The sequence below is a fragment of the Prionailurus bengalensis genome, chromosome D1, assembly GCF_016509475.1.
Source record: "Prionailurus bengalensis isolate Pbe53 chromosome D1, Fcat_Pben_1.1_paternal_pri, whole genome shotgun sequence".
In the NCBI taxonomy this organism is placed as follows: Eukaryota; Metazoa; Chordata; class Mammalia; order Carnivora; family Felidae; genus Prionailurus; species Prionailurus bengalensis.
The window spans coordinates 113944991-113971529 of NC_057346.1; the positions used below are offsets into that span (position 1 = coordinate 113944991).

Consider the following 26539-nt stretch of genomic DNA (forward strand, 5'->3'; position numbering starts at 1 on the left):
TGCTGCCCGGGCCCAAGGGCATGGGCTTGGGTGACGGTGGCTCCCTGGCCTAGGGCGTGAAGCGCTGGGGGACTGGCAGCGGCTTTGCTGTTTCCAGCCCGTGGTGTCGAGTGGACGACCCCCTCCCTGGCCCCCTCCCTCTGTGATCCCCGACTCCCTGGACCCGGAGCCTCCAATGTGGCCATGCAGGAGGTGCCCGGTGCCCCTCTGTCCTCTGCAAAGTGCCAGGTGGGGGGCTGGCCGGGTGAAGTAGCTTCTGCCAGGCCTGTCCTCACTTCCTGGGGACTCTGGGGGCATAGGGCTGCCCTACAGGAGTGGCCACCAGAGCCACCGTCGAGGCCTGAAAGAGAGAGCACTGAGCTGAGCCCCGAGCCCTGAAGGGGTGGTGAGGCCGGGATAAACTGTGACCCTGCTCTGCCGTGGCCGGGGTCTCTGGCGGGATTAACGAACGGGTCTTAGGGGGTCCATCAAGAGGCCACCAGCATCCAAGGGGGAGCACATTCCAGGGCCGGCCCCTCGAGATGATGGTCGGTATTGACACGGTCTGGGAGGCTGCGCTGTGTCCCTAGTCCCACTGGCCAGGGACAGGGAAAGGGCCAGGATCTGAGTCCACTGTCTTGCAGCAGACTAGGAAGTCTAGGCAGTCTAGAAGGTTCCACACAGCCTTCTCCATGGCCAGGGAGTGGTTTAGCTGACCTCTTGGGTCCCTGGTCACAGGGCCACCCCCCAGTCCCAGCTGAACTCCTCCCTTGTGGCAGTAATGGCAAAAACCCTCCCCTACAGCGGAATTCCTCTCAATCTCCTGCTTCTTCTGAGTTGGGGCCTCTCGTCACCCCCTTCGTACAGGTGGGAAAAAGGAGGCTCAGAGCAGAGGCGTCAACTGTCCATGTCACCAGGCTACCCCTGGGCCTGTCTGGGGGTCTGGAGATGGCAGGAAGGAGGAGCTGAGAGCTAAGACACCCCCCCCCCCCCGCCCAGGCCCCAGTGCTGAACAGGGCTCTGGGGGCTCTGCCCCACCCCTCCCCGAGAGGGGCGGAGGTCGGGCCCGTGCTGGTGTGAAACTAGGTAGGACACGGGACGTCTGTGCTGTTTGGGGTGGCCTCGTGTGGCATTCCTTCCTTGCAAAGCCTGAGCTTCCTCCCCAACGGGAAGGATGTGCGGGCTGCGTGGGCAGCAGGGGACCCTCAGTGGCTCGGCAGAGTGGCCTGTAGGCTTTGACACGGCAGGGCGTGGGCAGCTGGGCGGCTCTGGCGTTCCAGGGTCTGGAGCGGGGCAGTGCCACGCACACCTTCGCTTCAGAGTTTACACGGCACTGGGGCGCCCTGTCCAGGCTACGCGACAGGCTTTGTGTGCCCAGCACGTCCCCAGCGGCTGTCAGCACACAGACCTCAGGGCAGCGGGGCGGGGTGGGGGGCCATCCTGGATCTCCAGCGAGGACGAGCGGGCTCAGGGAGGCCAGACGGGCCCGAGGCCCTGCAGCTCGTACGCAGTCGGTCGGGGTCCGACGCCCGACCCCGAAGCCGCCCGCTTCCTGACCACCGAGGCAGAACCAGGGACTGCACCCTGCCGCGGGCTCCTCTGTTACCCGCGTGGGGCCCGGGGCCCGTGCTGCTGGGGGAGGTGGCGGTCACGAGGAGCCCCACGGACCCGGGTCCCCTCGCCGTGCAGAGGGGCTGCGCTGTGCTGCCCTGACCTGGCCAATGGGTGTGGCCCTAAGAGGCAAGGGCTCCCTCCCTCTCTAGCTTCCCGCTTGGGGCCCCTACACTTCGCTTGTGGGAGGGGGAGGGGAGGAGCCTGGGGTGACCCTGGGCTCCCCCTCGGGCCCTGCGGCGGCGGACGGGTGTTATGGACACCCGATTCTGTCCTCTACCCCTTGGGTCTGGTCCCACGGTCAGAGTCTCGTGAGCACCGGCCGAGCCACCCTCTCCTCCTGTCCTGCCTCCGCCCCTTCTCTGCTGCCCACCACAGCCGAATGACTCCGTAACCTGGAAAACCGTGCTCGCCCGTCCTCCCTGGGGAGCGCTACGTGCCAGCTCTGGGTGTGCGACACGGCACATCCCCAATCCCCAAACAGCCTGGTGGCTGTTCCCGTCCGTCCCCCACGTCAGGGCTCAGGAAACTGAGGCACGCAGAAGCCGTGCAACGTGCCTAGTTGCACGAATGCTAAGCAGGGTGTTGGTTCCAGCAGCCCTCGCCCTGCACCTGCCTGCCGCACCAGCCTCCGCCATAGGCGGTGGGGGCGGGGGGGCAGTGGGCACGTCCACCGCGGCCCCTCCTCGCCACCTTGCTGGGCCAAAGATGGCCGCTGAGCACGGGTCACAGTCCTCCCTCCTAACTTGCCCTCCAGCCGCCTTGGGCAGGGCACCTGCACACTTTCGCACACAAGGCTCCCGGCAACCACCCCTTGTCTGAGGGCTTCTCTCCTGCACGGCCCCCCTCTCGCTTCGCTGCAGCCCCCTCGGCCTCCTGTCTGGCCCAGACTCAGCCCTGCCCCAGGACCTTTGGTCATACTGCCCTCTGCGTGGAGCCCTCCTCCCAGTTACCTGAGGGCTCTGCTTCCTCCTTCCCTTAGGTCCCAGTAGAGGCTGTGAGGTCAGGGAAGGGTGGTCCCCCGATCGCTGCGTCCCGTCTCCTGGCCCTCCTCCTCCATCGGCTCCTTCATATGGGTCTCCTCCTCCCTCCCTCCTCTCCTCGTCCCTGCCCCGCTCTCGGGCCCTCTGATCCCTCCCCTACCGCCACCCCAATAATCGCCCAAACCGGCCCCAGATTAGGCAAACGCAAGCTCGCACGCTCACCCAGCCCCCGGCGGCCACAGAGGCGAGAGTTCAGACAACGCGACCAATTTACAAACAATTTTCTCTGTGACGATTAAGTTACATTTTCCCCAATAGCTGCTTAATTTTCTTGTCAAAAATGCACAGTTCTCACATTTGTCTCGCTGCAAGGCTAATTAATTTCCAGACCATAAGTAAGAACTTAATATGATACCTGTAAGGATTATAAACTATTTCAAGCTGTTGTTTACACGAAATCAAGAAAGATTCGTTCTGTTTGCAATTATGTTAATGAGGAAATAGAGCGGGTCTTTCTTTCTTTCTTTCTTTCTTTCTTTCTTTCTTTCTTTCTTTCGGAACTCGGTGTCATTTTGCTGTTACCAATAAATTAGTCTGAAAGGGTCCCCTGCCACCGCAGACCCCCCCCCCCCCACCCCACGGCTGTTTTTAAGGTGACCCTGGCTGGCATCGGGGCCGGGTGGGCACTGGGGACTGGCCTGTCCCCAGGTTGTCTGGCCTGCAGGTGGGACTAAGGAACCTTCTCCAGGCCCCTTTCTGACAAAGTAGGAAAGACGGAGGGTGGGCAGGGCACGTGCCCCAGCCCCCTTGGGTGTCTGCGTCCCCCTCCCCCCGCCCCCCGTCATTCGCACCGTGCGCGCCCACAGAGGCGGTCTGGGATGGGGCACAGCACAGGCAGAGGCTGGGTGTGAAAGGGTCCCACGGCCCAGGAACGGGGCTGGAGCAGGGGAAGCATGGAGGGGGGCCGAGGAGGATATGGAGCTGAGCCCCAAGGAGAAGGAGAGGAGAGCCTTCGAGACACGGCCAAGGGCGGTCAGATGTGCGCAGGGGAGGATGCCGGGGACCCGGAGTGAGGGCTGAGGGGGGCGGGCGGGGAGGAGTCTGCAGGGCCCTGGGTGCAGGAGCTGGCATCGGATGTCGGGGAAGCCCAGGGAAGATGGTCCCCGGAGCGGAGCGTGCTCTGCCCCCTGCCTGCCAGTGGGGGACGGGGACACAGGGGAAGGGAGACATCACTAGGGAGGTACCCGGCTTCCGGCTCCGTCCTCTTCCTCGCAGGGCCTCCTGCCTGGCACCGCCTGTCTCGGGGCTGTGGGCACAGTCCTCATAAGTCCCAGGATGCTGTGCCCCCAGCCACGGGTGGCACTCTCTCCTGTGGGTCCGGCTTGACCTCAACGGCCCTTTAGGGCGAGGTCCGGGACAGGCACAGGCTCCCTCTGCACAGAAACCAGCCGTGACCGGATGAAAGTCAGCTGTGTCAGCACCTGCCCGACGTCCCGCTACCATCACACCTGTCGGGTGCTGCGGGCAGGGACGGTGTAGCAACGGGCTGGCGTGGGGACAAGGACAGGCCCTCAACAGGGAGAACGGCCCACAGCGTCTGGCTCTGTGGGGGAACCCGAGGGGCCTCCCTGCTGCCCTGGGCCTCCGTGTGCCCATGACGGGGGTCCCAGCACTGAGGCAGGGGGCCGTGCGGCTCCCGCCAGGTTTACGGGGCTGAAAAACAAGCTGGTTTTCCTCGCAAAGGGGCTCTGGGGCTGGCGGGTGGGGGGTTGCCGGGCGTCGCTGTGCCGAGGTAACGGGAAGCCTAGAGCCAGCAGGAGCGGGGAGGGGACGAGACGGACTCCGGATGGCCGAACCGCAGGTGAGCGCAGGGGTGGCGACCAAGGGTCTGCCTGAGGCAGGGAGGGAGCCGGCCTGGTGCAAAAGCAGTTCAGTGGTGCCCACCCGTGCCCACAGGTCACCGTTCCGTTAGCCCCGGCCGGCCCTGGGTGGGGGGCGCGGGCAGGCTGTTTGGGGGCACCGCTCCAGTCTTAGGAACGGAGGGGGATGGGGTGGGACAGAGAAGCCAGGTCACCTGCTCCCCCGTGGCCTTGCGGGTGGGGTCCCCAGACAGGGGTGCCCCCCGACAGCTGCTGGCCCAGGAACGGCAGGACCTCCCTGCTGGGAAGGACACGGAGCCTCCCCAGCTGTTCCGGGTGCTTCCGCCCCACCCACGCAGCACCCACGGGGCAGGGAGACGAGGCAGGGAGACCGAGGCAGAGAACGGCAAGCTGACTTGTGTGCCGGTGAGCTGAGCGGACTTGGGAACGGGGAGTGACCTCAAACTCGAGTCCTGGGACCTGCCTGGCCCTGCCCTCCTGCCCTCTGCGACTTTGCAGGGTGTGATGAGCCACGTCCTCCCAGGGCCTTCTGCCCGCCCATGGGCATCTTTTTGTCCTCAAAGGACAGCGATCCGTGGGCTTCCCATTTCCACCTACCAGGAGAGAGGAGCCTGGAAGGGACAGGCACGGGACAGGGGGTGGCGGCCGCAGAACCGTCTCACTTGCCTGCTCTCAGCCTCAGATGGCTTTGCCCCCCTTCTGCCTGTGCCCCAGGGCCTTTGCACAGGCTGCTGACCCGGATACTCCGCCACCCCACGACAGCCTCCGCCTCATTCCTTCCTGGCTGGCCCCAGGCCCCCGCCCGCCCCGTGCACCCTCTTTTCCATACTGGGAAATAGGGAGTTACGGGTCACTGGGTGCATCCCCTCTCCTGCCTCTCGGACCGTGTGTTCCGAGGGAGAGAGACAAGCCCGTCCCATTCCTGGGGCGACGCCCGCGTGTGGTTGGTACTCAACGGACATAAGATGACTGAATGCTTGTGCGCACGCGGGCAGTACTTTAGGGGGACCCTCTCCTGGTCGCTTTACTTTCCGCTCCCATGACTTGTGGTCCCTCTGCCGAGACCAGAGGGGCCTCAATTTCTAGGACACCCGTGGGTTCTGGAGAAGTATGGGGTTGAGACCAGACTCTCAGGTCCCTGCCAACGCAGTTTCCACCCTATGGGTATGTGGGACACGACCCCTCTTATAAAAAGGTGGTGTCATGAAGCCGCAAAGCCGAGACCCCACCCAGGACGGGACCACAGACACCCTGCCGGGCCCCATGGCTCCGGATCTTGGGGCCCATAGTGGCCAGGTGACAGGGGTCGCCCGGATGTCAGTACCTCGGGCCAGGGCCTCACGGCACCCTGAGGATCTGCTGCCAGGGGGGTGGGTGCCGGTGGTCCAACAGGGTGTCCACAGGCCCCTCCGGGGAGGCCCCGCTGGATAGAGTGTCCCTGTGCGGGCGGCAGGCTGGCCGGCCACCTCACTGCCCACACAGATGGCTCTTTATGTGAGAGGCCTGACCTGTGGCTCCTGGCCGGCTGGGAACAGAGTGGGGCTGTGCACGCTGACCAGCCTGCGTCGCGGGGTGGGGGTGGGGGCAGTGGGCGCGGGGGACGGGCAGGAGGGGTACACGCTGGCCCCGCGAGGTCCCCCCTGCGGCCGTACCTCCCTGCATTCCGTCTGTTCTCAACCTGCCAGAGTAGCGCGGTCAGATCTCTGCCCTCCTCGGCCCTGAAGACCCCCACCTCTGTCCAGCGAAGCCTCCAGCTTCCGGTGGCTCACAAGGCCTGATGCTCTGCCCGGCCCTTTACCTGTCCGCCCCTGACCTCCAGGCTCCTCCTCAGCCCGTGGCTCCCGCCACGCTGCCGCCTGCCCGCCGCTCACGTGAGCCCGGCCCGGCCCCGCCTCAGGGCCTTTGCACCGGCTGTGCCCTCTGCCCGGGACATTATCCCCGCAGATATCCACAGGCCTTGCTCCCCCGCCCCTAGAGACGTCTCCTGCAGACCAGCGGACCCTCCAGTCCTGCCGAGACACAGAGGGCTTCTTCTGAGTGGGAGGGCGCGTCCCTCACGCTCCCCCGGTGCCTGTGGGCCTGCCTGCGAGCAGGACCTGTGACGGGCCTCGTGTCCCGAGCGTTTTCCTGGAGCTGCACCCACAGGCACACCCCACACACTGCTTGCCTTGTCTGTACAATGGCTCCCGTTTCACAGACGAGGATCCGGAGGTCAGAGGGGGCCCCGGCCTGCAAAGGGCCCCAAGGAGCAGGCCGTCCCACTCGGTCTCCCTTCGTCCTGCGGCCTCTCCCAAACTTGGGGAGGGGTCCGAGGCTACCTCCTCTGGGCCAGCAGGGCCAGCCCCCGCCCGGCCCGGGGAAGCGAGGGAGGGCACGGAGGGCTGGGGGGGGGGGGCGGGGGGAGGAAGGGGGAGGGCACCCCGAGCGGAGGCATGAATGGATGCTCCGGTGACGAGGGCGGGGGCAGCGGATGAGGGACGGGGTGGGGAGGGAGCCCGCTGCCAACCCAAACAGCCCAGCGCGCCTCAGCTCCGTGTTCAATCCACAAAAATTTCCATCTGCCTCTGGAGCGCTCGGAACCCGGGCAACGAAAAGGCCGTGCGCTCGGCAAAATAAACAGCAGGTCCGCACGGCGACTCCCCTGCGTGCGCCGCCCCAGCCCGGACGACGGCGTCAGCCATTTTGTGGACGCGGGCGGCCCAGGAGGAGGACGGTCCCCGGCCTGCGGATCTGGAGGCCCCTGGCAGGGTGGGGGCCGCCCGCGGCTTTGCGGGCGGGGACCTGCCGGCATCCACCTGCCACGCGCCACGGACAGGCGGGGGCCGCGCTCGGGCCCCTCCCCTCCCCCCGTCCCCCAGTCGGGCCTGGGCCGCCAAGGCCGCCACCCCGTTCCCAGCCCCAGAGGCTCCCGGACCTTCGGATCCTGTCCCTGGCCTGGCTCTGGGGACCCCGGGGGAGGCGGCCCCCCGCGTGGCCGGGGCACGGGCTCCCCGCCGCCCACCTTCGGGGGCCGCTCGGCCGGGGCCTGGGCTGGCGGCCCCCTCCCCAGGGGGGCGGGACGGCTAGGCCTCGGGCCGGGACGTCTATTTTTGGAGGTGACCAAGCCACTGCTTAATATGCAGGACTGGCCGGGGGCGGGCTGTGCCCTGACCCGCAGGGTGACAAGTTTAAAAAAGGGCCCATTTTGATCAAAATACATGTTTTCCTGAGGTCGGCCAAGGCGGCTGGGCAGGGTTCGCCTCAAAGACAAGGCTCCGGGCCGCCCTCATGCCCGGGCCCCCGCAGCCGGCCTGCCCGCTGCGGCTCTCCCGGTCCAGGCCGCCGATCGCGCACCGGCCTTGGCGCACCGCGGAGGACCCACGGCCACGGTGCTCTGCACGCCCGCCGGGCACGCGCCCTCGCCTGCCGCCACTCTCCGCTCCTGCGTCTCTCCGTCGACCCACAGAAGTTCACAGGGACTTGAGCTACATTTTTCAAAAAATGTAAATTTCCTTTCTGGCCAGTATTTGCAGCCTATAAATAGAGTCATTCAGGGAGGCCTGGCTGGGCGGGGGTTGGGGGGGGGTATCGTCTCTGGGCAGACCGAAAGGGAAACGCCCAGGAAAGGGGAAGGGAGGCACGGGGGTGCAGGGAGGGGGCGGGAAGAACAATTCTCTGGGACTGTCGAAGGCAGGAGAAGCGGGAGGCCATGGTGCGGCTGGAGAAACTGAGGCTCAGGCTTGGAAGGCCTGTCCGTGGCCACGCAGCCAGTGGGGTCAGGGCAGCGCTTGAACTTCCCGACTAGTTCCTGAACCCCACCCCCGGCCCAGTGGCCAGCCCGCCCTCGCGACTCCTTCTGAGCTCTGCAATCAGAAACCCAGGTAGGGCTCTTGGTTCTGGAGCTTGCTGTACCTCCCCGTGCCACAGGGCCTTTGCATGTGAGGTCCCTCGGGCCTGGATGTGGATCAGCTCAGGAATTCTCCACAGCATTTGGCCCAGTAGCACTACTATCACCCTCAGTGACTCACGGGGTCACTGAGGCCCCGATGTGACTCATGGGTTCTCATGGCTAGTGAGCCAAGGGGGCAGGGCTTGAACCTAGCTGTTGGCTGCACAAAGGCAAAGGGAAGGCTGGGTTTTGTCTTCTGTGAAACGGGAAGGGGCGAAAGGAAGGCCCCTTGGGAGCCACGATGCCCAGGGCCCAGATCCTGGCCCTGCCTCCACTGAGGCACGACCTCAGGAAGGGACGAGGCTCCGGGCCCATAAGTTGGGTGAAAAGGGTCGGCCCTGGAGGCACCTGTGGGCCCAGCTGTTGGCAACCCTCTGGGCAGGCTCTGGTCCTGCTGGGCATCGGGGGCCACGGGATACCGGGCCAGCTTGAGTGGCCCCGAACGCACACGCACACCTCTCTCCTTCCCACCTCCCTGCCTGGGTTACAGGGGACACTGAGGCTCAGACAGCGGGGAGCACTGGCTGTCTCCCCACGGGCTCCCCCAGGCCCCGCTCAGCCACAGCGGCTCAAGGTCCCAGAGGTGGGGGCCCACTGCCGGGTGGGGTGCTATCCTCAGGATCACTGCCATTCACCAAACAGCCCCAGCCCCGGGCCCCGGGCCAGAAGGTGGCTCGGAGGGACCTGCAGACCTTCTAGGCCTTTCCACCCCATCGAGGGAGAGCCTCTCAGGCCCCCGTGGGGCCCTTCAGGCCAGAAACAGGCTGCAAAAACTGACACTCACACTCCCTCCTGGGAAGGCGAGCGGGGGGTGCCACTAAGCGGTGAGGCCGTCACCATGGGGCACCTGTTGCGTCTGGCCAGGAGGGAGTGGGCTGGGCAGCGGTAAAGGGCAAGCCACGAGGTCAGCCTCTGCCCTCGCACGTGGAGAGGCCCGGGACTGCGCTCCGGCCAGCAGGCTGTCCCCGGGCGTCAGCCCGGCTAGAGGCTCCAGCTCTCAGCTCTGGGCCAGCCGTGGCTCTGACTTCCATCCCACAACCGTGGCCTCTTGGTGGCCAACCCCTCCAGATGCCACAGGGACCTAAGGGTCTCACCTTTGATGGGACGGAAAGGTCTGGAACACCTACAGGTCCCTCAAAGGCGCCCTGACCAACGCTCTCATGTCAATGAGGGACACGGACTCTCTGGACTGGGAGGGACTGTATCACCTCCCGCAGGAACTCAGACCCACAGAGGTGATTGGGCCTCTCTGCCGCTGGGCCACCCCGGTACCCCCAGGTGTGACGGGTCACTGACTTCTTGGACCTCAGCACCGGGGCTCCTGACACGTGTGGTTCAGCCCCTCAGGCGGGGATTCCTGCTCTGGCCCCATCACCCGGACCACGGGGACAAGGGCGAAGAGAGGAGGGCTCGGACGGTGGATGGACCCCACAGCTGACCACAGCCCCTCCCATCGCCCTCTCTTGTCCCTTCCACGCAAGCGTGCACAACTGCTGGGTGCCGGCCTGTGCTGGACGGACGGATGGCCAGACACGGGTGCTCCTCCCAGGCCTCTCCCCCGGGGGGACCCGACCCATAGAACCAAGCCCGGCACAGAGGGCCCTCGGGCGCCAACGAGAAATGATGCGTGTGTCACTTCTGGGAAGGGGCCTGGCCCCCACGGACAGCAACCCCCGTCTTTGCACGGACAGGGGAAGGAGGCTCAGACCTTCCCGAGCCCTAGACAGGGTGCTGGGTGAGCTGAGAACCCCGCAGAGGGGCCCCCGGGGGAGTGACCGCAGGGCGGGGGCCAGTCCCGGTGGGAGCGGTCCTGGTGGGAGAGCAGCCCCAGCTGACCGAGGGCCACGCGCCAGAGCAGGAGGCTGGCGGGGAAGGGCGGCTGCCTGGCCTCTGACGCACCTGTCACACCGGGGAACGCGCGCACGGACTGTGAGGGGCATCTCGACCCGAGACCAACAAGAACCAGGTTCTCCAAGGCGTGCGGTCCCCGCGACACGGCCCTCCCCATGCCCACCTTGGGCCGCACGCTTTCCTTACCCGCTTCTGGACAGCTTGGGGTCCCTACTCCCCAGGAAGCTGCCCTCCTGCAGCCGCGGGCTCCTCCCCAACCCCAAGCGGCGGCTCTGCTTTCTTGCTCCTACAGACGGGGTGCGGCCAGCGCCCCCCCCGTGCATGCCCCACCCCCGTGCTTTGCTGTCGTGGGAGTGGAGACGTTAGAGCCGAGGGCACGTGTTTTTCACCGTCCACACACGCTGCTAGACCCCGTCCCGGAGCTTGTCCCAGCAGCGAGGCACGAGTGCGCCTGTCTCCCCGCGTGCGTGCCAGCCCCGGGTATTGTGTCTTCTTACATTCTGACGTCCGTGTGTGCCCCCCGCCCCCCCGGCCACCGCCGGAGGTGGGCATCTTGCCACAGGAGACCGTTGGCCGGAGCTGGTGTTCTACCGAAGGAAGCCTCCCGAGACTGGTTCCGGGCACAGCCTGCGGGGGCTGCCCCGGCCGCGAGGATGCTGGGCCCGGCTTCCCCGGGGCCCCACGCGGCCCCGGCTCGGGGTGCCCGGTCTCCTGGGCTCGTGGGGCCCGGGGACTCCCCGGCAGGCCCGCCCACCTCTGCCCAGGAATGGGGGCGGTGGCACTCAGCGTCAACTGATGCTTTCATTACAGGTTTATCTTTGAGACCCCAGACAAAACAGGGCTTGTGTGGTTTGACTGAAGAGCCAAGACCTCAGGACCTCGCCATCCACTAAGACGGCTCCTCAGGAAAGAAAAAATACACTAACCTTAAAATAACCAGTTCCCAGAATAGCAGCTAATGAAGGCTTCTGAAGGGGGCCCTTTGATCAGCCAGAGCCCACGCCTTCGCCTATTTACGGCCACGTCACTCAAGAACAGCTCACCAGCACAGAGAGCGGTGTCGGGGGAAGGCCAGAGGCGGGGGGGGGGGGTGGTGGCAGGGCTGTCCTTGGAGCCCCCCACCCCTGCCCGACTTCCTGATGGGACCAGCCTGAGCCGCTGGCGAGGGACAGGACGGAACCAAGGTAGCGTGGACCCTGGAAACGCAGCCTCGCACAGTGAGCGCTGCTCCTGACCGACTCCTGAGAGCAGAAGTGGGGGGAAGCCTGGCCGGTGGGAGACAGAGGAGGCGGAAGAACCAGGATCCCAGGCAGACGGTGGGCAGAGAGGCGTGGGTCGTGGGCTCTGGGGGTTCGAGGGAGGGAATCCGGGGAAGATTCTGTGCGATGGGGGCCGAGGAGGGGTCTGCAGAGACGAGCCCCCCGTGGGGGCGTCAGAGCTTCTAAGAAGCCGCTCTCCTGCCCGCTGCCCTGCGTCTGCCCCGCGTCAGGCACCCTCTCCGCACGTCGCTGTCCACCGGGCCCCTCCCTGGGTCCAGCCTGGGTTGGATGCCGGGGGAAGGCACCAGAGCGGCCTTGCCCAATCACCTCAGCCCCACTTGGCGGTGCTTGAATGTGGCTCACGAAACGGGGGAAGTGAATTTGACTTGGATTTAAATTGAGCACATTCACCTTTAAGTTTCAACACAGGTCCCCGATTCAGCTACTGGAAAACTTTACGCTTAGAATGACTTAGGTGGGAGAATCAATCTCCTTTTTAACTGTACATTTTATGTCTAAGTGCAGACCAGGTAGTTCTTACGAAAACACACCCTCTTCCCTTTCCCCGTTGGTATTGTAAACGTCAAACGTACGCCAGCTTTTGAAGAGTGTTGATCGTCCCAGTAAGTTTTTGTGTTTATTGTCTACTGAAGCGATAATATTCTCAATCTATTGGGCTAAATAAAAAAAATTATTACAATGAATTTAATCTGTCTCTTTTTGTCTCTTAAAACATGGCTATTAGAGGGGCGCCCGGGTGGCTCAGGTCATGAGCATCCGACTTCGGCTCAGGTCATGATCTCACAGTTTGTGGGTTCGAGCCCCGTGTTGGGCTGTGTGCTGACAGCTCAGAGCCAGGAGCCTGCTTCGGATTCTGCGTCTCCCTCTCTCTCTCTGCCCCTTCCCTGCTCATGCTCTGCTTCTCAAAAATGAATAAACGTTAAAAAAAAAAAACCCTTTAAAATATGGCCATTGGAAAAATTTAAGTTATATCCGTGGCTCCTGATTCGATATTTATTGGACAACACTGGCCTCGGCTTGGGGTCAGCCAAGTTCTTAAAAGAGGCCAGACAGGAAATGTCCTAAGTGTTGTGGATCACATTCTGTCTCTGTCTTCTGTTTTAAATGTGCAACATTCGTTATTACTTGTTGTTATGATTGTTTTAAACGTGAAAATAGGACAGGACTGAGATTTGGAGGCTGAATTAGGCCAGGAGGTCTCCGTACAAGTCAGTGGGGATTCCTTCCTCTCTGAGGGGAAGACAGACTGCACGAGTGTGTCCCTCTCTGTCCAGCCTGCTGAAGGCTGGTGGCCCAACCCAGACCCCCTGGGGTTCCAGCATGAGACCCACTTATGACTAAGACCCCAGGGGCTGGCACGAACCGCATTTATCGCCACTGCCCAGCAGCTCCCAGGATCGTGGGGGAACAGAAATCAGCAGAGTCAGGAAGCGGTACAGGGACCTGGGACACAGCAGGCGTGAGGCCCAGGCTTCCCAGAAAAATCCCGTCTTCAAAATCCCGATTCTGTCCCCTGATCACGTGTCAGAGCGAGACTCACTGGCCTCGATGAGCTCGCCGGGAAGTAAGGGAGGTCAGAGTCTGAAAGTGCAGACAGTAGGACCCACAGAGGCAAGAGTTGCCCCGAAGGCACCTGATGAGCCAAGCAAACATGAGCTCCAGCGGTGACGGATGGCATCCAAGCCCAGGCCTGCCCCAGGTGGGGAGTCTCGCGGCATGGCCCTACACGTCGACTTTCAAAGGATTCTACGCTCAGTGTGAGGGTCAATGAGAAATAGCCCACTTCCCAGAAAGACTGTAAAGAAGGTTGCCTTGCTGCTAAGGGGAGTGGAATAGCATTTGCTCTGAGACATCACATCCACATTCAGCTCGGAGGCCCAAATGCACACTACCTGGGTGGGCTGGAGAACTTGAGCCTAGAATTCAAAGTCCAGGGTGGCGGCACTCCCACCTGTATAGCAGAGGAAGAGGTAACCGTGGAACCTCCCTGAGACCCTCAACTCCCCTGGGCCTCAAAAATTCCCACAGATAAACTTTAAGATGTAGGAAGCGAAGACTTAAAAAGAAGAAAACCCTCAAAGGGACTGAAACGCCATGGATGAGAACCAGCAAGGAAAAAATAAAAAATCAAAAAATGAAAAAGACTGGAGAAGCAGACTTACAAAGATTTGAGATACCAGAAGTAAGAGAAACTAAATATGACACGGCCACATTCGATACACTCCAAGATTTTTTAAAGTTTGAAAGTTCAAGTGAAGAAAAAGAGACTCTAAACATGATCTATCAAGCATGCATAAGAGCCACGTAGAGTTTTCTCATAAATAGAAAAAGAATCGGGAAATTACTGGAAAGATTCATCGGACGGGTTTAACAGCAGATTAGACGCAGTTGAAGAAACAGTTGGTGAATCGGAAGACGTTATCCAGAATACAATATAGGGAAACAATCTGATTTTAGAACAAGGGAGAGTAAGAAGCCTGGCGGGGAGTGAGATGGTCTGCGCACGTCTAATGAAATCTGAAGAGGTAATGACTGAGAGCAATCCAGAAAGGATGCCTGACACCATTGAGGAAACTCGCCGAATTCCAAGACGGACAAACAGAAGAGACTCCACGAAGATACTGCAGTGAAAATGCAGAACACTAGAACCACAGCAGTGACCTCTGAGGACGCCACAGAGAAGAGACGCTCTGTCTTCCAAGGAGCAAGATCTCGTCCTCACCTTTGTCCTCAAGACGGACCGCGGAAGCCAGAGAATAGTTGGATAATATTTTCAAGGTGCCGAGAGAAAACCATTTTGGCAACGGGGGGCCTAGAATTTTCTTCCCAGTGGAAATATTTTTTTTTTTAAAGAAGAACAGTAAAAGAAGTCGTTAAAAAATAAAATAAAATCTGGCAGTTTCTGATTTTCACTGAAGGAAATCCTCATAAATACTTCACGTGGTAAAAAGTGATCCTAGATGTATGATCTGAGATGAAAAATAAATGATGAATGACAGAAGAGACAGATAGGTGGGTAAATGTAAATACATATTGATATTGGAAAACCCTGTTATTTGTGAACCATTGGGTTAAAAAATAAAAAATAAAAAATGGCCGAATTAAAATACATGACAACAAAGAATATGAGTCAGCAGGAGAATGACTGAATCAAAAGTGTTCTAATGTCCTATTTTGCAGATGTGGGTAAAAGTAGCAATTAGCCCTGCTATAGATCCATTTAAAATATCCTAGGTTAACATCTACAAGAATGACAATAGAATATATAACTTCAAAGCCAATAGAAGGAAAAGCAGAACGAGAAATGACCATCAATCCGACCAAAGCAGCAAAATAAGCATGAAAAGTGTAGTAAAGGGAACATTAAAAATTTAGTACAAATGGAAAGCACAAAATACATTGCTCAACCCAATCTATTAGAACTCAACCCAAATCTATTAGAAATTACATTAAGTATAAATGTGCTAAGTGATTTTAAAAAAACCCCACAAACTCTCAGCCAAAGGGGTGCCTGGGTAGCCCAGTCTGTTGAGCGTCCAACTTCTGACTTCGGCTGGGGCATCATCACACGGTTCATGAGTTTGAGCCCCACATAGGGCCCTGCACCGACAGTGTGGAGCCTGCTTGGGATTCTCTCCCCCCCCCCTCCACTTGTGCTCTCTCTCCTTCTCAAAATAAATAAATAAAACAAAAAACCCTCAGCCATTAAGTTTACCAAAGGCATCCAAAATGTGTATGTAGGATTAAAAAGAAAAGAATTTAAACACCTGACACCAAAATTAGAAAAAGTCACAAGAAAACTGCAGATCAATATCCCTTATGAATACAGATACATTCTTAACAAAATTTAACCCACTAAATATGGCAACATACAAAAGAGATTATGAACCGTGAGCAAGTGGGAAATGCAAGGTTGGTTCAACACGCCAAAAATGATTAATATATCACACCGTATTAATAGCGTGAGGGATAAAAACCATGTGACCATCTCAAAACGTGCGGGATGGACGTTTGAGAAAATCCAACACCCATTCATGATAAGAGCTCTGAACATGCTAGGAATAGAAGGAAAAACCCTCAAGATGGTAAAGAGCATCTATGGAAAACCTCCAGCTAACATCACACTTCATAGTGAACAACTGAATGCTGTACTTGATCGATTTTATCAGGCTACTTCTAGTCAACATTTTACTGGAAGTTCAAATCAGTGTAAAGAGGCAAAAAGAGAAATTAAAGGCATACAGATTGGAAGGAAGTAAAACTGTCTTTATTCACATGGCATGATCCTATATGTAGGAAATCCCAAGGAACCAACAACAACAATAACCTTGACTAAAGTTAATAACAACAAAATCACAGTTTATAAGTTTGATACAAAAAGTTAATGGTATTTTTATATACTAGTAATACACGATTCAAAAATGAAATGAAAGAAGCAATTCCATTGACAATAGCACCAAAAATAATAAAATATTCAGAGGTAAGTTTAACAAAAGATGTGGAAGAATTGTACACCCAAAATGACATCACTGGAAGAAACTAGAGTAGATCAAATGAGTGGAAGGATATACCATGCTCATGAATTAGGAGACACTATATTAAGATGATAGTTTTTACCAAATGGATCCACAGATTTGACAATCCCTATCAAAATGCCAGTGGGCTTTCTTTCTTTCTTTCTTTCTCTCTCTCTCTCTCTCTCTTTCTCTCTTTCTCTCTTTCTTTTTCTCTTTCTTTCTTTCTTTCTCTCTCTCTCTTTCTTTCTTTCTCTCTCTTTCTCTCTTTCTCTCTTCTTTCTTTCTTTCTCTCTCTCTCTTTCTTTCTTTCTCTCTCTCTCTTTCTTTCTTTCTCTCTTCTTTCTTTTTTCTTTCTTTCATTCATTCATGTGGTAGAAACTGACAAGCTGATTCTAAAATTTGTAGAAAAATTCGTAGAGCTTAGAATGGGCAAAACAATTTGAGGGAGAAGAAAAAACTTGGAGGAATTACGCCATCTGGGTTCAAAACATACTGCAAAGCTACAATAACCAAGACAGTGGGATGTGGATTAAGGACAGGCATATGGATCAAGAGAACAGAACTGAGAATCCAGAAATAAGCCCACATGTTTATGCTCAATTGATTTCTGACAATATAATTTCTGTCTGACAACACAGTAGGAAAAATAGTCTTTTCAATAAAAGAGGCTGAGGTAATTGGATTTCTATAAGGAAAAAAAAGAAATAAAAAAAGGAACTTAACTTAGACTTGACCTCACACCACACCCCAAAATTAACTGAAAATAAATTATAGACCTGAATGTAACAGTTAAACCCATACAACTTCGAGAAGAAAACAGAAGAAAATGTTCATGGCCTTGGGTACACCACCAAAATCATGAGCTCTGCAAGAAACATACATTGAACTTCATTAAAATTTACAACTTTTGTTTTTAAAAGAAATGATTAGAAAAGCCGCAGAGGGGAGAAAATATTTGTAAGTCATATATCTCATAGAGTACTTGTATCTGGAACATATAAACCACTCTTACAACTCAATAACAGAATAAACTGCTTAGTTAGAAAACAGGCAGGAGAGTTGAATAAACATTTCACCAAACACGACTATGAATGTCCAACAGGCCCGTGAAAGGTTGCTCGACGTCATTAGTGATTAGGGAAATGCAAATCAAACCCGCAATGGGATACAATTACACACTCACCAGGTTGGCTAAAATAAAAAAGACCAACCCTACGGTGTATTTGTAAGGATACAGGGAAAGTGCAACCTCTGGACATTACTTGTGGGAAATCAAAATGGTCCAGACCCCTTTGGGAAACAGGTTAGAAGTTTGTTAGAAAGGTGAAAAGAGTCTTACCATAAAAGCCATCAGTTCCGCTCTTACGAACCTAACTAAGAGAAAGGACAACATGTGTCCATACAAAGACTTACAGACAATGGTTCACGGCAGCATTACCTATAATACCCCCAAACTGGAAACTATTCACATGTCCATCAACTGGCAAAAGGATAAACAAAATGCGGTCTAGTCATACAACGGAATACTAGTGAGCATTAACAAGGAAAGAAATAGACGGCACGACACAGAGGAATCTCAGGAACGTTACGTTATGCAAAAAAAGCCACACTCAGAACACCACAAGTTGGATGGCTCCGTTTGTATGAGACACTTACAAAAGGCACATTTCTAGCCGTATAGAAACTTAAGGATACGAAGACCGAAAGCTGATCAGTTTTTGACTATGGTTGGGGTGGGAAATGGCAAAGATTGCAAATGGAATTGGGAGAATTGGGGAGTTGTTGAAAATGTTCTCAAGCTTAATTTTTTGTTCTTTAGAGAAAATCTTTTTTATTTGTTTTAATATGAAATTTATTGTCAAATTGGTTTCCATACAATACCCAGTGCTCATCCCAACAGGTGCCCTCCTCAATGCCCATCACCCCCCCACCCCCCCACCCCCCATCAACCCTCGGTTTATTCTCAGTTTTTAAGAGTCTCTTATGGTTTGCCTCCCTCCCTCCCTAACTTTTTTCCCCTCCCCCATGGTCTTCTGTTAAGTTTCCCAGGATCCACATAAGAGTGAAAACATATGGTATCTGTCTTTCTCTGTATGGCTTATTTCACTTAGCATCACACTCTCCAGTTCCATCCACGTTGCTACAAAGGGCCAGATTTCATTCTTTCTCGTTGCCACGTAGTACTCCATTGTGTATATAAACCACAATTTCTTTATTCATTCATCAGTTGGTGGACATTTAGGCTCTTTCCATAATTTGGCTATTGTCAAAAGTGCCGCTATAAACATTGGGGTACGAGTGCCCCTATGCATCGGCACTCCTGTACCCCGTGGGTAAATTCCTAGCAGTGCTATTGCCGGGTCATAGGGTGGATCTATTTTTAATTTTTTGAGGAACCTCCACACTGCTTTCCAGGGCGGCTGCACCAGTTTGCGTTCCCACCAACAGTGCAATATGGCCAGCTAATCTTTGACAAAGCAGGAAAGAATATCCAATGGAAAAAAGACAGTCTCTTTAACAAATGTGCTGGGAGAACTGGACAGCAACACGCAGAAGGATGAAACTAGACCACTTTCTTACACCATTCACAAAAACAAATTCAAAATGGATAAAGGACCTGAATGTGAGACAGGAAACCATCAAAACCCTAGAGGAGAAAGCAGGAAAAAACCTCTCTGACCTCAGCCGCAGCAATTTCTTACTCGACACCTCTCCAAAGGCAAGGGAATTAAAAGCAAAAATGAACTATTGGGACCTCATGAAATAAAAAGCTTCTGCACTGCAAAGGAGACAATCAACACAACTAAAAGGCAAATTTTAGGAATGGGAAAAGGTATTTGCAAATGACATATCAGACAAAGGGCTAGTATCCAAAATCTATAAAGAACTCGCCAAACTCCACACCCGAAAAACAAATAATCCAGTGAAGAAATGGGCAGAAAACATGAATAGACACTTCTCTAAAGAAGACATCCAGATGGCCAACAGGCACACGAGAAGATGCTCCACGTCGCTCCCCATCAGGGAAATACAAATCAAAACCACACTCAGATATCACCTCACGCCGGTCAGAGTGGCTAAAATGAACAAATCAGGAGACTCTAGATGCTGGCGAGGATGTGGAGGAAATCTTTTTTAAAAAAATTTTTGTTATTATTTTTGAGAAAGAGAGAGAGAAGGGGGGAAGGGCAGAGAGAGAGGAGACAGGATCAAAGCAGGCTTCAAACTGAGAGCAGAGAGCCGGATGTGGGGCTCGAACCCATGAACCATGAGATCATGGCCTGAGCCCAAGTTGGATGCTTAACCGACTGAGCCACGCACACGCTCCTCAAGCTTAGTTTTGACAATGGCTGCACATCGAACAAGAAGTTTACTAAAATTTGTTGTGCATTTACACTGCATCAATTTTATGGCATGCAAATTACACCTTAATTAAAGCTCCAAAAAAAAGATGTGCAAACAAAAGTAAGTTTGTATAGCAATGATAATATACTTCAAGGGCAAGCAAAACACTACTTGATATAAAGAGGATGCTATGTGAGTATAAAACACTGAATCCAACAGTGACTATATAAAAAGTTGGATATATGCATCTAATCATAAGATCTAAAAACATATAAAGCAAAAGCTGACAGAAATGTAAGGAACACTAAATTCTCCACAACAGTCGGAATTTTGTTGTATTTCTCGGGAGTGATAGATTGGGTAGATAACAATATTCCAGTGAGAATATAGATTTCAAGAAAATGATTAGCCGGCTTGTCCTAATGGACATAAATATAACCCTGCACCCGACAACGTCAGGAGACACATGGCATTCAAGTACAGAAAGGTCCAGTTAGAAGAATGGGCGACTTATTGTACCACAAAACACGTGTCACAGTATTTCAAAGGACTGATGTCACCCAATCACTTTCTCTGACAAGTGAGATTAGAAAGCTCCCACAATTCTACCAATGACAAAGGTCAGGCTGTAAATAGCTGCTGGGGCAGATAAGGGGTCACCACGGAGATCAGAAAAACATAAGGGAATGAACATTAAATTTAAATGCTATATATCAAAATTGGTTGAGGCACTTTAAGTGGTATTCAGAGGAAAATGTATAACCTTAAATTCACATCTTAGAAAGCTAGAAAGCCTGAAAATTAGGAACTATCCACCTAAGAAGAGAATGAGCCATGTTAAGCCCATGTAAATAGAAGGAAGCAAATGAAATGAAATGGAAACCTACAATAGTAAGGATCAACAAGGTCAAAAGTTTTTTATTTTTTTCACTAATATGAATGAATTTATTATCGACAAATAGTTGGCAAGCTCAACCAATGGGAAAAAACGTGAAGGCAAAATAAACGATATTGGCAATTAAGAAAGGTTCCTAGTTACTGAGGATACAGGCATTAGAATGATAATGCCAGGGGGCACCTGGGGGACTCAGTCGGTCAAGCTTCCGACTCTTGATTTCAGCTCAGGTCATGATCTCACGGTTCGTGAGTCTGAGCCCCGTGTCGGGCTCTGTGCCGACAGAGTGGAGCCTCCTTGGGATTCTCTCTCTCCCTCTCTTTGCTCCTCCCCCACTCACACACTCTCTCTCTCTCAAAATAATTAAGTAAAAAGTAAAAAAAAAATAAAACGATAATGGCGGTAAGTTGGAAAACTGAGAAGAAATGTACACATTTCTAGAACGTACAACTCAACAAAACTGACACAAGAAGAGATGGAAAACCTGTGTCCTACAACCATTGAGGCCATTGACTTAGAACGTGAAGTCTTCCCGCAAAGAAAGCACCAGGCCTAGCTGGCTTTACCTTTAAACGTCACTAAACATTCAAGGGAGAAAAAAAAATCCCAATTCTAAGTAAAATATTCTACAATACAGGAAAAGAGGGAACACCTCTCGGCCCACTCAGCGAGGCTCACGTAAATTTCATACCAGAACCTGCCGAAGACAGCACAGAAAAAGGACAGTTAGGCTGTGTGTGTATCTCGCACATAAATGCCAACGCACAACTCCTGAAGCAAATACCAGCCAGCGGGTTTCAGCAGCGCCTGGGAAATGATGCACAATGTGAGGTGGGGGTGGGTGAGGGCGGGGACCAAAGGGACAGCCGGACGATCACCTAGTGGGAGAGGACAAACACCTAGAGGCTGTGGGGAGGCCGTGGTGAGCAGCAGGGCAGGGCATCAAGGCGGCTCCTGGGGGTGAGCGGGGAGGGGGTTGCTGGGAGGACGGGGCCTCAGGCCAGCTGGCGGCTGGGGGGATTAGGCCAGAGCAAGGGAGCCGAGTCTGGTGCAGACTTCAAGGCCTGGGTAGCCGGGCTTATCTGATCCGAGGGGAGGGGGCCAGGGCAGCTGTGGCGGGGGCTTTCGTGTCCAGGAGAAAGGTATGCCTGGCCAGGGCCTGGGACGGGAGCCTGCGGAAGGAGGGTCAGGTGTTGGGGGGCCCCTTCCCACCCACACCCTCTGAACCGGGGCCTGCAAACCCAGGCCTTCCAGGCTTTAAGCCGTGGACGTTTCCGGCAGAAACAGAGAAGAAAGAAATGCTCCCGGCCCCAGCCCACCGCGTTCCTCGTATCAGCAAAAGCAGCACGAACTGAACTTGCAAAATCAACAGGGCTCAACATAAACGGTGCAGCGGGTCCTGAGGACCGAGCTAAGAATACACACGGGGAGGAAGGTTGGAGCAGTCTTCCCCAGGGAGTCCCCAGGGAGCCAAGGGCACGCCTATCCTCTGAGCAGCCCTGGAAGAGCCGGGAGCCGGGGGCCGGGCAGGGGCCGTGTTCTCAGGACTCCTGTTCCGGGGCCTGTCTGAATCTGTGCCGCTCCCCTGGGCGGCTCGGCCTCCGGACCTTACTGCTTGCCCCCCACTCCCCAGCCCCAGCCTGCCCCCCACTTGGCCCTCCACGCTTATACCCGGCCTCTCCTCCAACAGACCCCTCATATTTCCGTGTTTCTGAAGCACTTTCTGGCTCCCTCTGTCTCTGCACCTCAGCTCCCCGACCCCTCTGTGGCCTCCACTGGGACCGGTTCTTCCCCTAGCCAGCTGTGTGACCCTGGGCAAGCGCTCCACCTCTCCGGGCCTCAGTTTCCCCACCTATAAGAAAGGATTGGCTTGGCCACATACAAGTCCTTTCCGGAATACAGGCGGCACGGAGGAGCACGGGGTGGCTTTTTAAACAGAAGCGTGCAAAGAGCGGTTCACACCATTTGCTTTCACTACTGAAGGGAGGCCCGGGTGGGGGGCAGGTTCCCGGCCGTCTGGAGGGGGAGGCCCATGGGGGCACAGGCCGTGGGGTGGGAATGCTCGGCAGCCAGGGGCGGGAACAGACGGGTGGGGGGCTCTGAGCTGGGGGAAGCCTCCACTGCCACGCCCGAGCCGCGACGAGGGCTCGGGCAGTGAGTACATGGGCCCTTCTGTCCCAGGTGGCCCCCTGGCCTGGACATAAGGAAAGGGGGCTCTTTGCAGGGAAATTGAGCCCCCACCCCCAGACAAGCTGAGCTAGCTTTCCCTGCAAGTGGACACCCCAGACCCCTGGTCTTTGGAACTGATCCGTTCCCGAGAATGGGGGCCAGCAGCCGTGCAGCCCAGACGCCCCTCTCCCCCTCCTCCTCCAGCCTCTGGCCTGCAGCTCCGAGAGCCCGCCCGGGACGGGGCACCCGGACCGCTGAGGCCCGAGGGCCGGCCCGGTGGCGGTGGGGTTAGGGAAGGCCCAGGGATTTCCTGCCCCCGGCTTCCTGCAGTCAGCAGGATTGCTCGGGGGGTTGTTTATAGTCCCGATGGGCCCAGCGATAACTGTGATAATGTGGGGCCCGGGACGTGCCACTCTGCCCTCTGGACCTGGCGAGGCCCTTTCCCAGGGCCTGTCCCCCGAGGGGGCATGGGCCGGCGGTGGGGGAGGGCCGGGGCAGGCCGAGGGGTGGCCTCTGCCCAGGGCAGCCCATCTCCAGCAGCGCCTTGAGGGATGACAGTGGGGCTGAGGCTGGGCGGGGAGCACGGCCTGCCCGGGACCGTGGCGACCCTGAGCAGATGAGGCCACCTCTCAGCCCGAGCCGGTCCCCACAGCAGGAGGGGGTGGAGACCGCCCAGAACCGGCCTCCCGAATCGCCGCCCGTGTGGACGTCCGAGTCTTACCGCCCAGCCACGGCCCCTCTCCCGGGTGCCGAGGCCGCTGGGGGCGTTGTTCCCAAACCTTGTCGCCAGGGATCAGGGACTCCGGAAAATGCTTCTTTGTTGTTCAGATCTGAAGAAACGCGGGCACGTAGCTCTGTTTCCCCAAGGCCAGCGCTGGCCCCACCTCGGCCAACCACGGTTCTGCGTCCTGGTCCTCAGGCCCCGCAGGCTGCTGGATGCCGTTGCTCCAGCCTGGGGAGGGGGCGCTGCTCCCCGAGACCCTGTCTCCTACCCACTGTCGCCCCCAGAGGACACCAGGCTCAGTCTGAGTTTAAAGGGGTGGCCTGTCCTGAGACCTGGCGGGCAGAGCTGTGAGAAAGGCCGAGAACAGCAGGGCAGAGGGTCAAGGAGAGGCGAGCACATCTGGAAGCTGGCGGAACAGGGGCCACTCCCGGGGCCGTCGGGGGCAGGAAGGCTCATGCACCCACGGGCCGCCATAATTCCTGTCGGCTGTGGGGGCCCGGGTTCCAGGGCTGGGTGCGGAGGTCGGGGAGAGGGGCCTGGGTCTATTCCTTGCTCGAGCTCTGCTTCCTTGGGCGTCTAGAAGCCCCCACACAGGTGCCTGGCCTGCTGCACTGAGTGTGGCCACCAGCTGCTTCTAGAAGGGCATGGCAGCCCCGAGCCCCCGGCCCCACGCACAAAGAAGAGAGAGTGCCAAGGATACACCTTGTTCACTGCAGCGGCGAAGCCCAGGGTCCCTGGGCCTCTGGTACCTCCCGACTGGTCCCGTCCTGCCAGGCAGGGCTGTCTGCCACCGGGTGAGAGCAGGCCAGGTACCCGCCCGCCTCGGGTCTGCACTGGCCAGAGGGCCAGGCCCCGCGGCAGGGTCAAATGTGTCAGCTGGCCAGGCCCGGAGTGAGGGTCCCTGTGGCACCTGGACAGTGCTCTCCCCCCTGGCCCCTGCCTGGTCCCACACTGTGTCACGGCCCAGCTGCCAGCCCGGGCCGGGGGCAGATGGAGCAGGTGGGGAGGTGGTGACGCTGCGGACCGGCGCCCGGGTGGGAACACGGAGCTGCACCCCTGCCCGCCCACTCAGCTGCGGCGGGCTGAAAGCGGGCCAGAGCCCGGCGTTGCCGGGGAAACCGAGCGGCAGACACGGGCCCTGCCCAGCAGAAATTCCTCTATTTTTAGCCTCCCAGCTACTTTCAGATAAAGCCCGTGTAGACGGACGAGCTGTCGGGCAAGATAACAGCCCGCTCCAGACCACAGAGATTTCACAGGGTGGGCCTGAGCCTGAGAAAGGCCCTCCCACTCCCCAGAGCCTCCCTCGGCCCCCAGGGCACCCCGGGAAGAGGGCCCCCGGGTTGAGAGGCCCGCAAGGCTGCTGGGGGAGTGGGGGCATCCTGGGGGGCCGAGCGCCCTGTGCCTGGGGCAGAGGGAGCACGGGTTTTGCGGCACAGAATGGGAATCCCGGGCCCGGGGTCCCACCTGGCCGCCCAGCAGGGCCTTGGCCGGCCCCCGGCCACCATCTCCGTCAGAACCCTACAGCCGCGGGTCCTCGAGCACGCGACCCTTCCTCCCTGCCCACGCACGATGATGCACCTGCGAGCCACGGTCAGCACCTCTGATGTTCCCCCAGACGGCACTGCCCGCCCCCCGCGCGCACCGGGAGGGGCCCGTGGGCACCGGCTGCCGCTGGTCAGTAAAGAAGCCCCTTGCCAGAGGTCTGCAAACCAGGGGACCGACGCCCAGCTTCATCCAGGGGGGGTGGATGTGAGCCGGATCTCGGGGAGCTCCCGGGGCCGTGCGAACCGCACTGAGCACAGGAGGAGGGGGCAGGGAGGCCCGCAGCCCCCTAGCACCCCCGGAACCCCGCACGGCAGCTCAGGACGGATATGGGAGAGCGAACGGCCACCGCGGGTGCCAGCCCCCGGGACGGTGACCAGCAGAGCCAGTGGGGGGCCGGGCCCCTCGCGCCTACCTTGTCTTCTACCCTGTTGAGGCGGGCCCCGATGGTGTTGCTGCCCCGGTCCTTGCTTTTTTCTGTGGGGCAGAGCACCAGAATCAGGGACGCGTGTTGGCCCCGGGGCAGGGCCTCAGAGAGCAGGGTGACGGGGGTGGGGGGCTCACCTGGGAGGACATCTCTGCAAGCTCTTCCCTGCCGGGAGCTCCAGACGTGGGCGGGGCAGGGAGCCCCGTGGCCCACTGCCTCTTCAGGTCTGTGACCACCCAGGCACCCCCACAACTCAGTCTTGCGCTATTCCAAACGTTTTTTTTATTACTCTTACATTTGTTCTGGTTTTGGTGATCTGTCATCAGTGACGGGACTCGCTGAGAGCCCAGATGACGGTTTGCACTTCTGAGCAACAGCGTTTTTTTAATTGAGGCGTGCACGTTGGTTTTGCAGACATATGCCGTCGCACACAGCAGACTACAATACGGTGTAAACGTAACTTTTACGCGCACCGCGAAACCCTAAAATCCCTCGGCTCGCTTTATTGCGATATTTGCTTTATGGCGGTGGTCTGGGAACGAACCTGGACCTTCTGTGCCCCCTGTCCCCCGCCCCAGGCTGCACTAGCCCTGCCCAGGCCGAGCTGCCCTGCCTTCTGGCCCCTGTGTGAGCCACGGCTCCCGCTTGAACTTGGGCTAGGCCGATCCCAAGGAACTTCCTAGTGTGACCGTAGCCCCGCTCCAGAGGACACGAGGCATCAGAGCTGGAGAATGGCATCCCCCTCACTGCTGCTGATGGTCCCTCGGGCTCTGGGCTGGCTACTCACCCCCCGAGCTCCCTTCCCCAGGTCTCCTCCTTCATAGGATACGGGTCACGTTTCTACCGCTAGATCTTTGATGGCCCAGAAGGCCTGCTGTTTAAAGGGACCACGTGGTTCCTTGCACTAACTGAAACTTTCTTTGTAGGGCGTGTAATTCCAGGGCACTTGGCTCAGGGTTGGGTCCACCTGGTCCCCTCTGGCGTGTTGAGTTTTCTGGACCTCTGAGGCCCTGGTGGCCCATTCTGGTGGGGAGAGGCAGGTGAGGGTGCTGGCCACCCTACGTTGACGTGGGAACCCACCTGAGACAGAGATGAAAAGGGACGGCTTCCCGATGGACTGGTCCAGCCTGGGAGGGAGACAGACGGGGACGAGCTCGTGCTGGGCCTGGGCGCCGCGCATGCACTCAGCCCACTGGTGGGTGGACAGGCAAGGGGCCCAACAGCGCGACAAGCCACCCACCCCTTTCGGGGGCACCCACAAAGCTGCCGGGGGCTTTCCAGGCCCCAGAGGCTGTACTACTATGGGCAGGGGGCTCAGAGGTGGGGAGCAGTGGCTGGAAAGCCCCTTAGACGTACCCCCTGGGCAGCGCAGGGCCTCAGGACTGCCCAGTGTCCTGTCATTGTCTTG

At 57.3% G+C, this 26539-nt stretch overlaps 1 protein-coding gene across 3 annotated transcripts in view; it reads right to left on the reverse strand.

Annotated features, from left to right (window-relative positions):
* KCNQ1 (potassium voltage-gated channel subfamily Q member 1) overlaps nucleotides 1–26539 on the reverse strand; it is a 320612-nt gene that overhangs the window by 49398 nt on the left and 244675 nt on the right. For all 3 annotated transcript variants that reach the window (XM_043582001.1, XM_043582003.1, XM_043582004.1), the window contains 2 exons: nucleotides 26212–26258; nucleotides 25120–25181 (listed from right to left, as the gene is read on the reverse strand). In XM_043582001.1, coding sequence (XP_043437936.1) covers nucleotides 25120–25181; nucleotides 26212–26258 — 109 coding nt within the window. The remainder of the gene's footprint in view (nucleotides 1–25119; nucleotides 25182–26211; nucleotides 26259–26539) is intronic.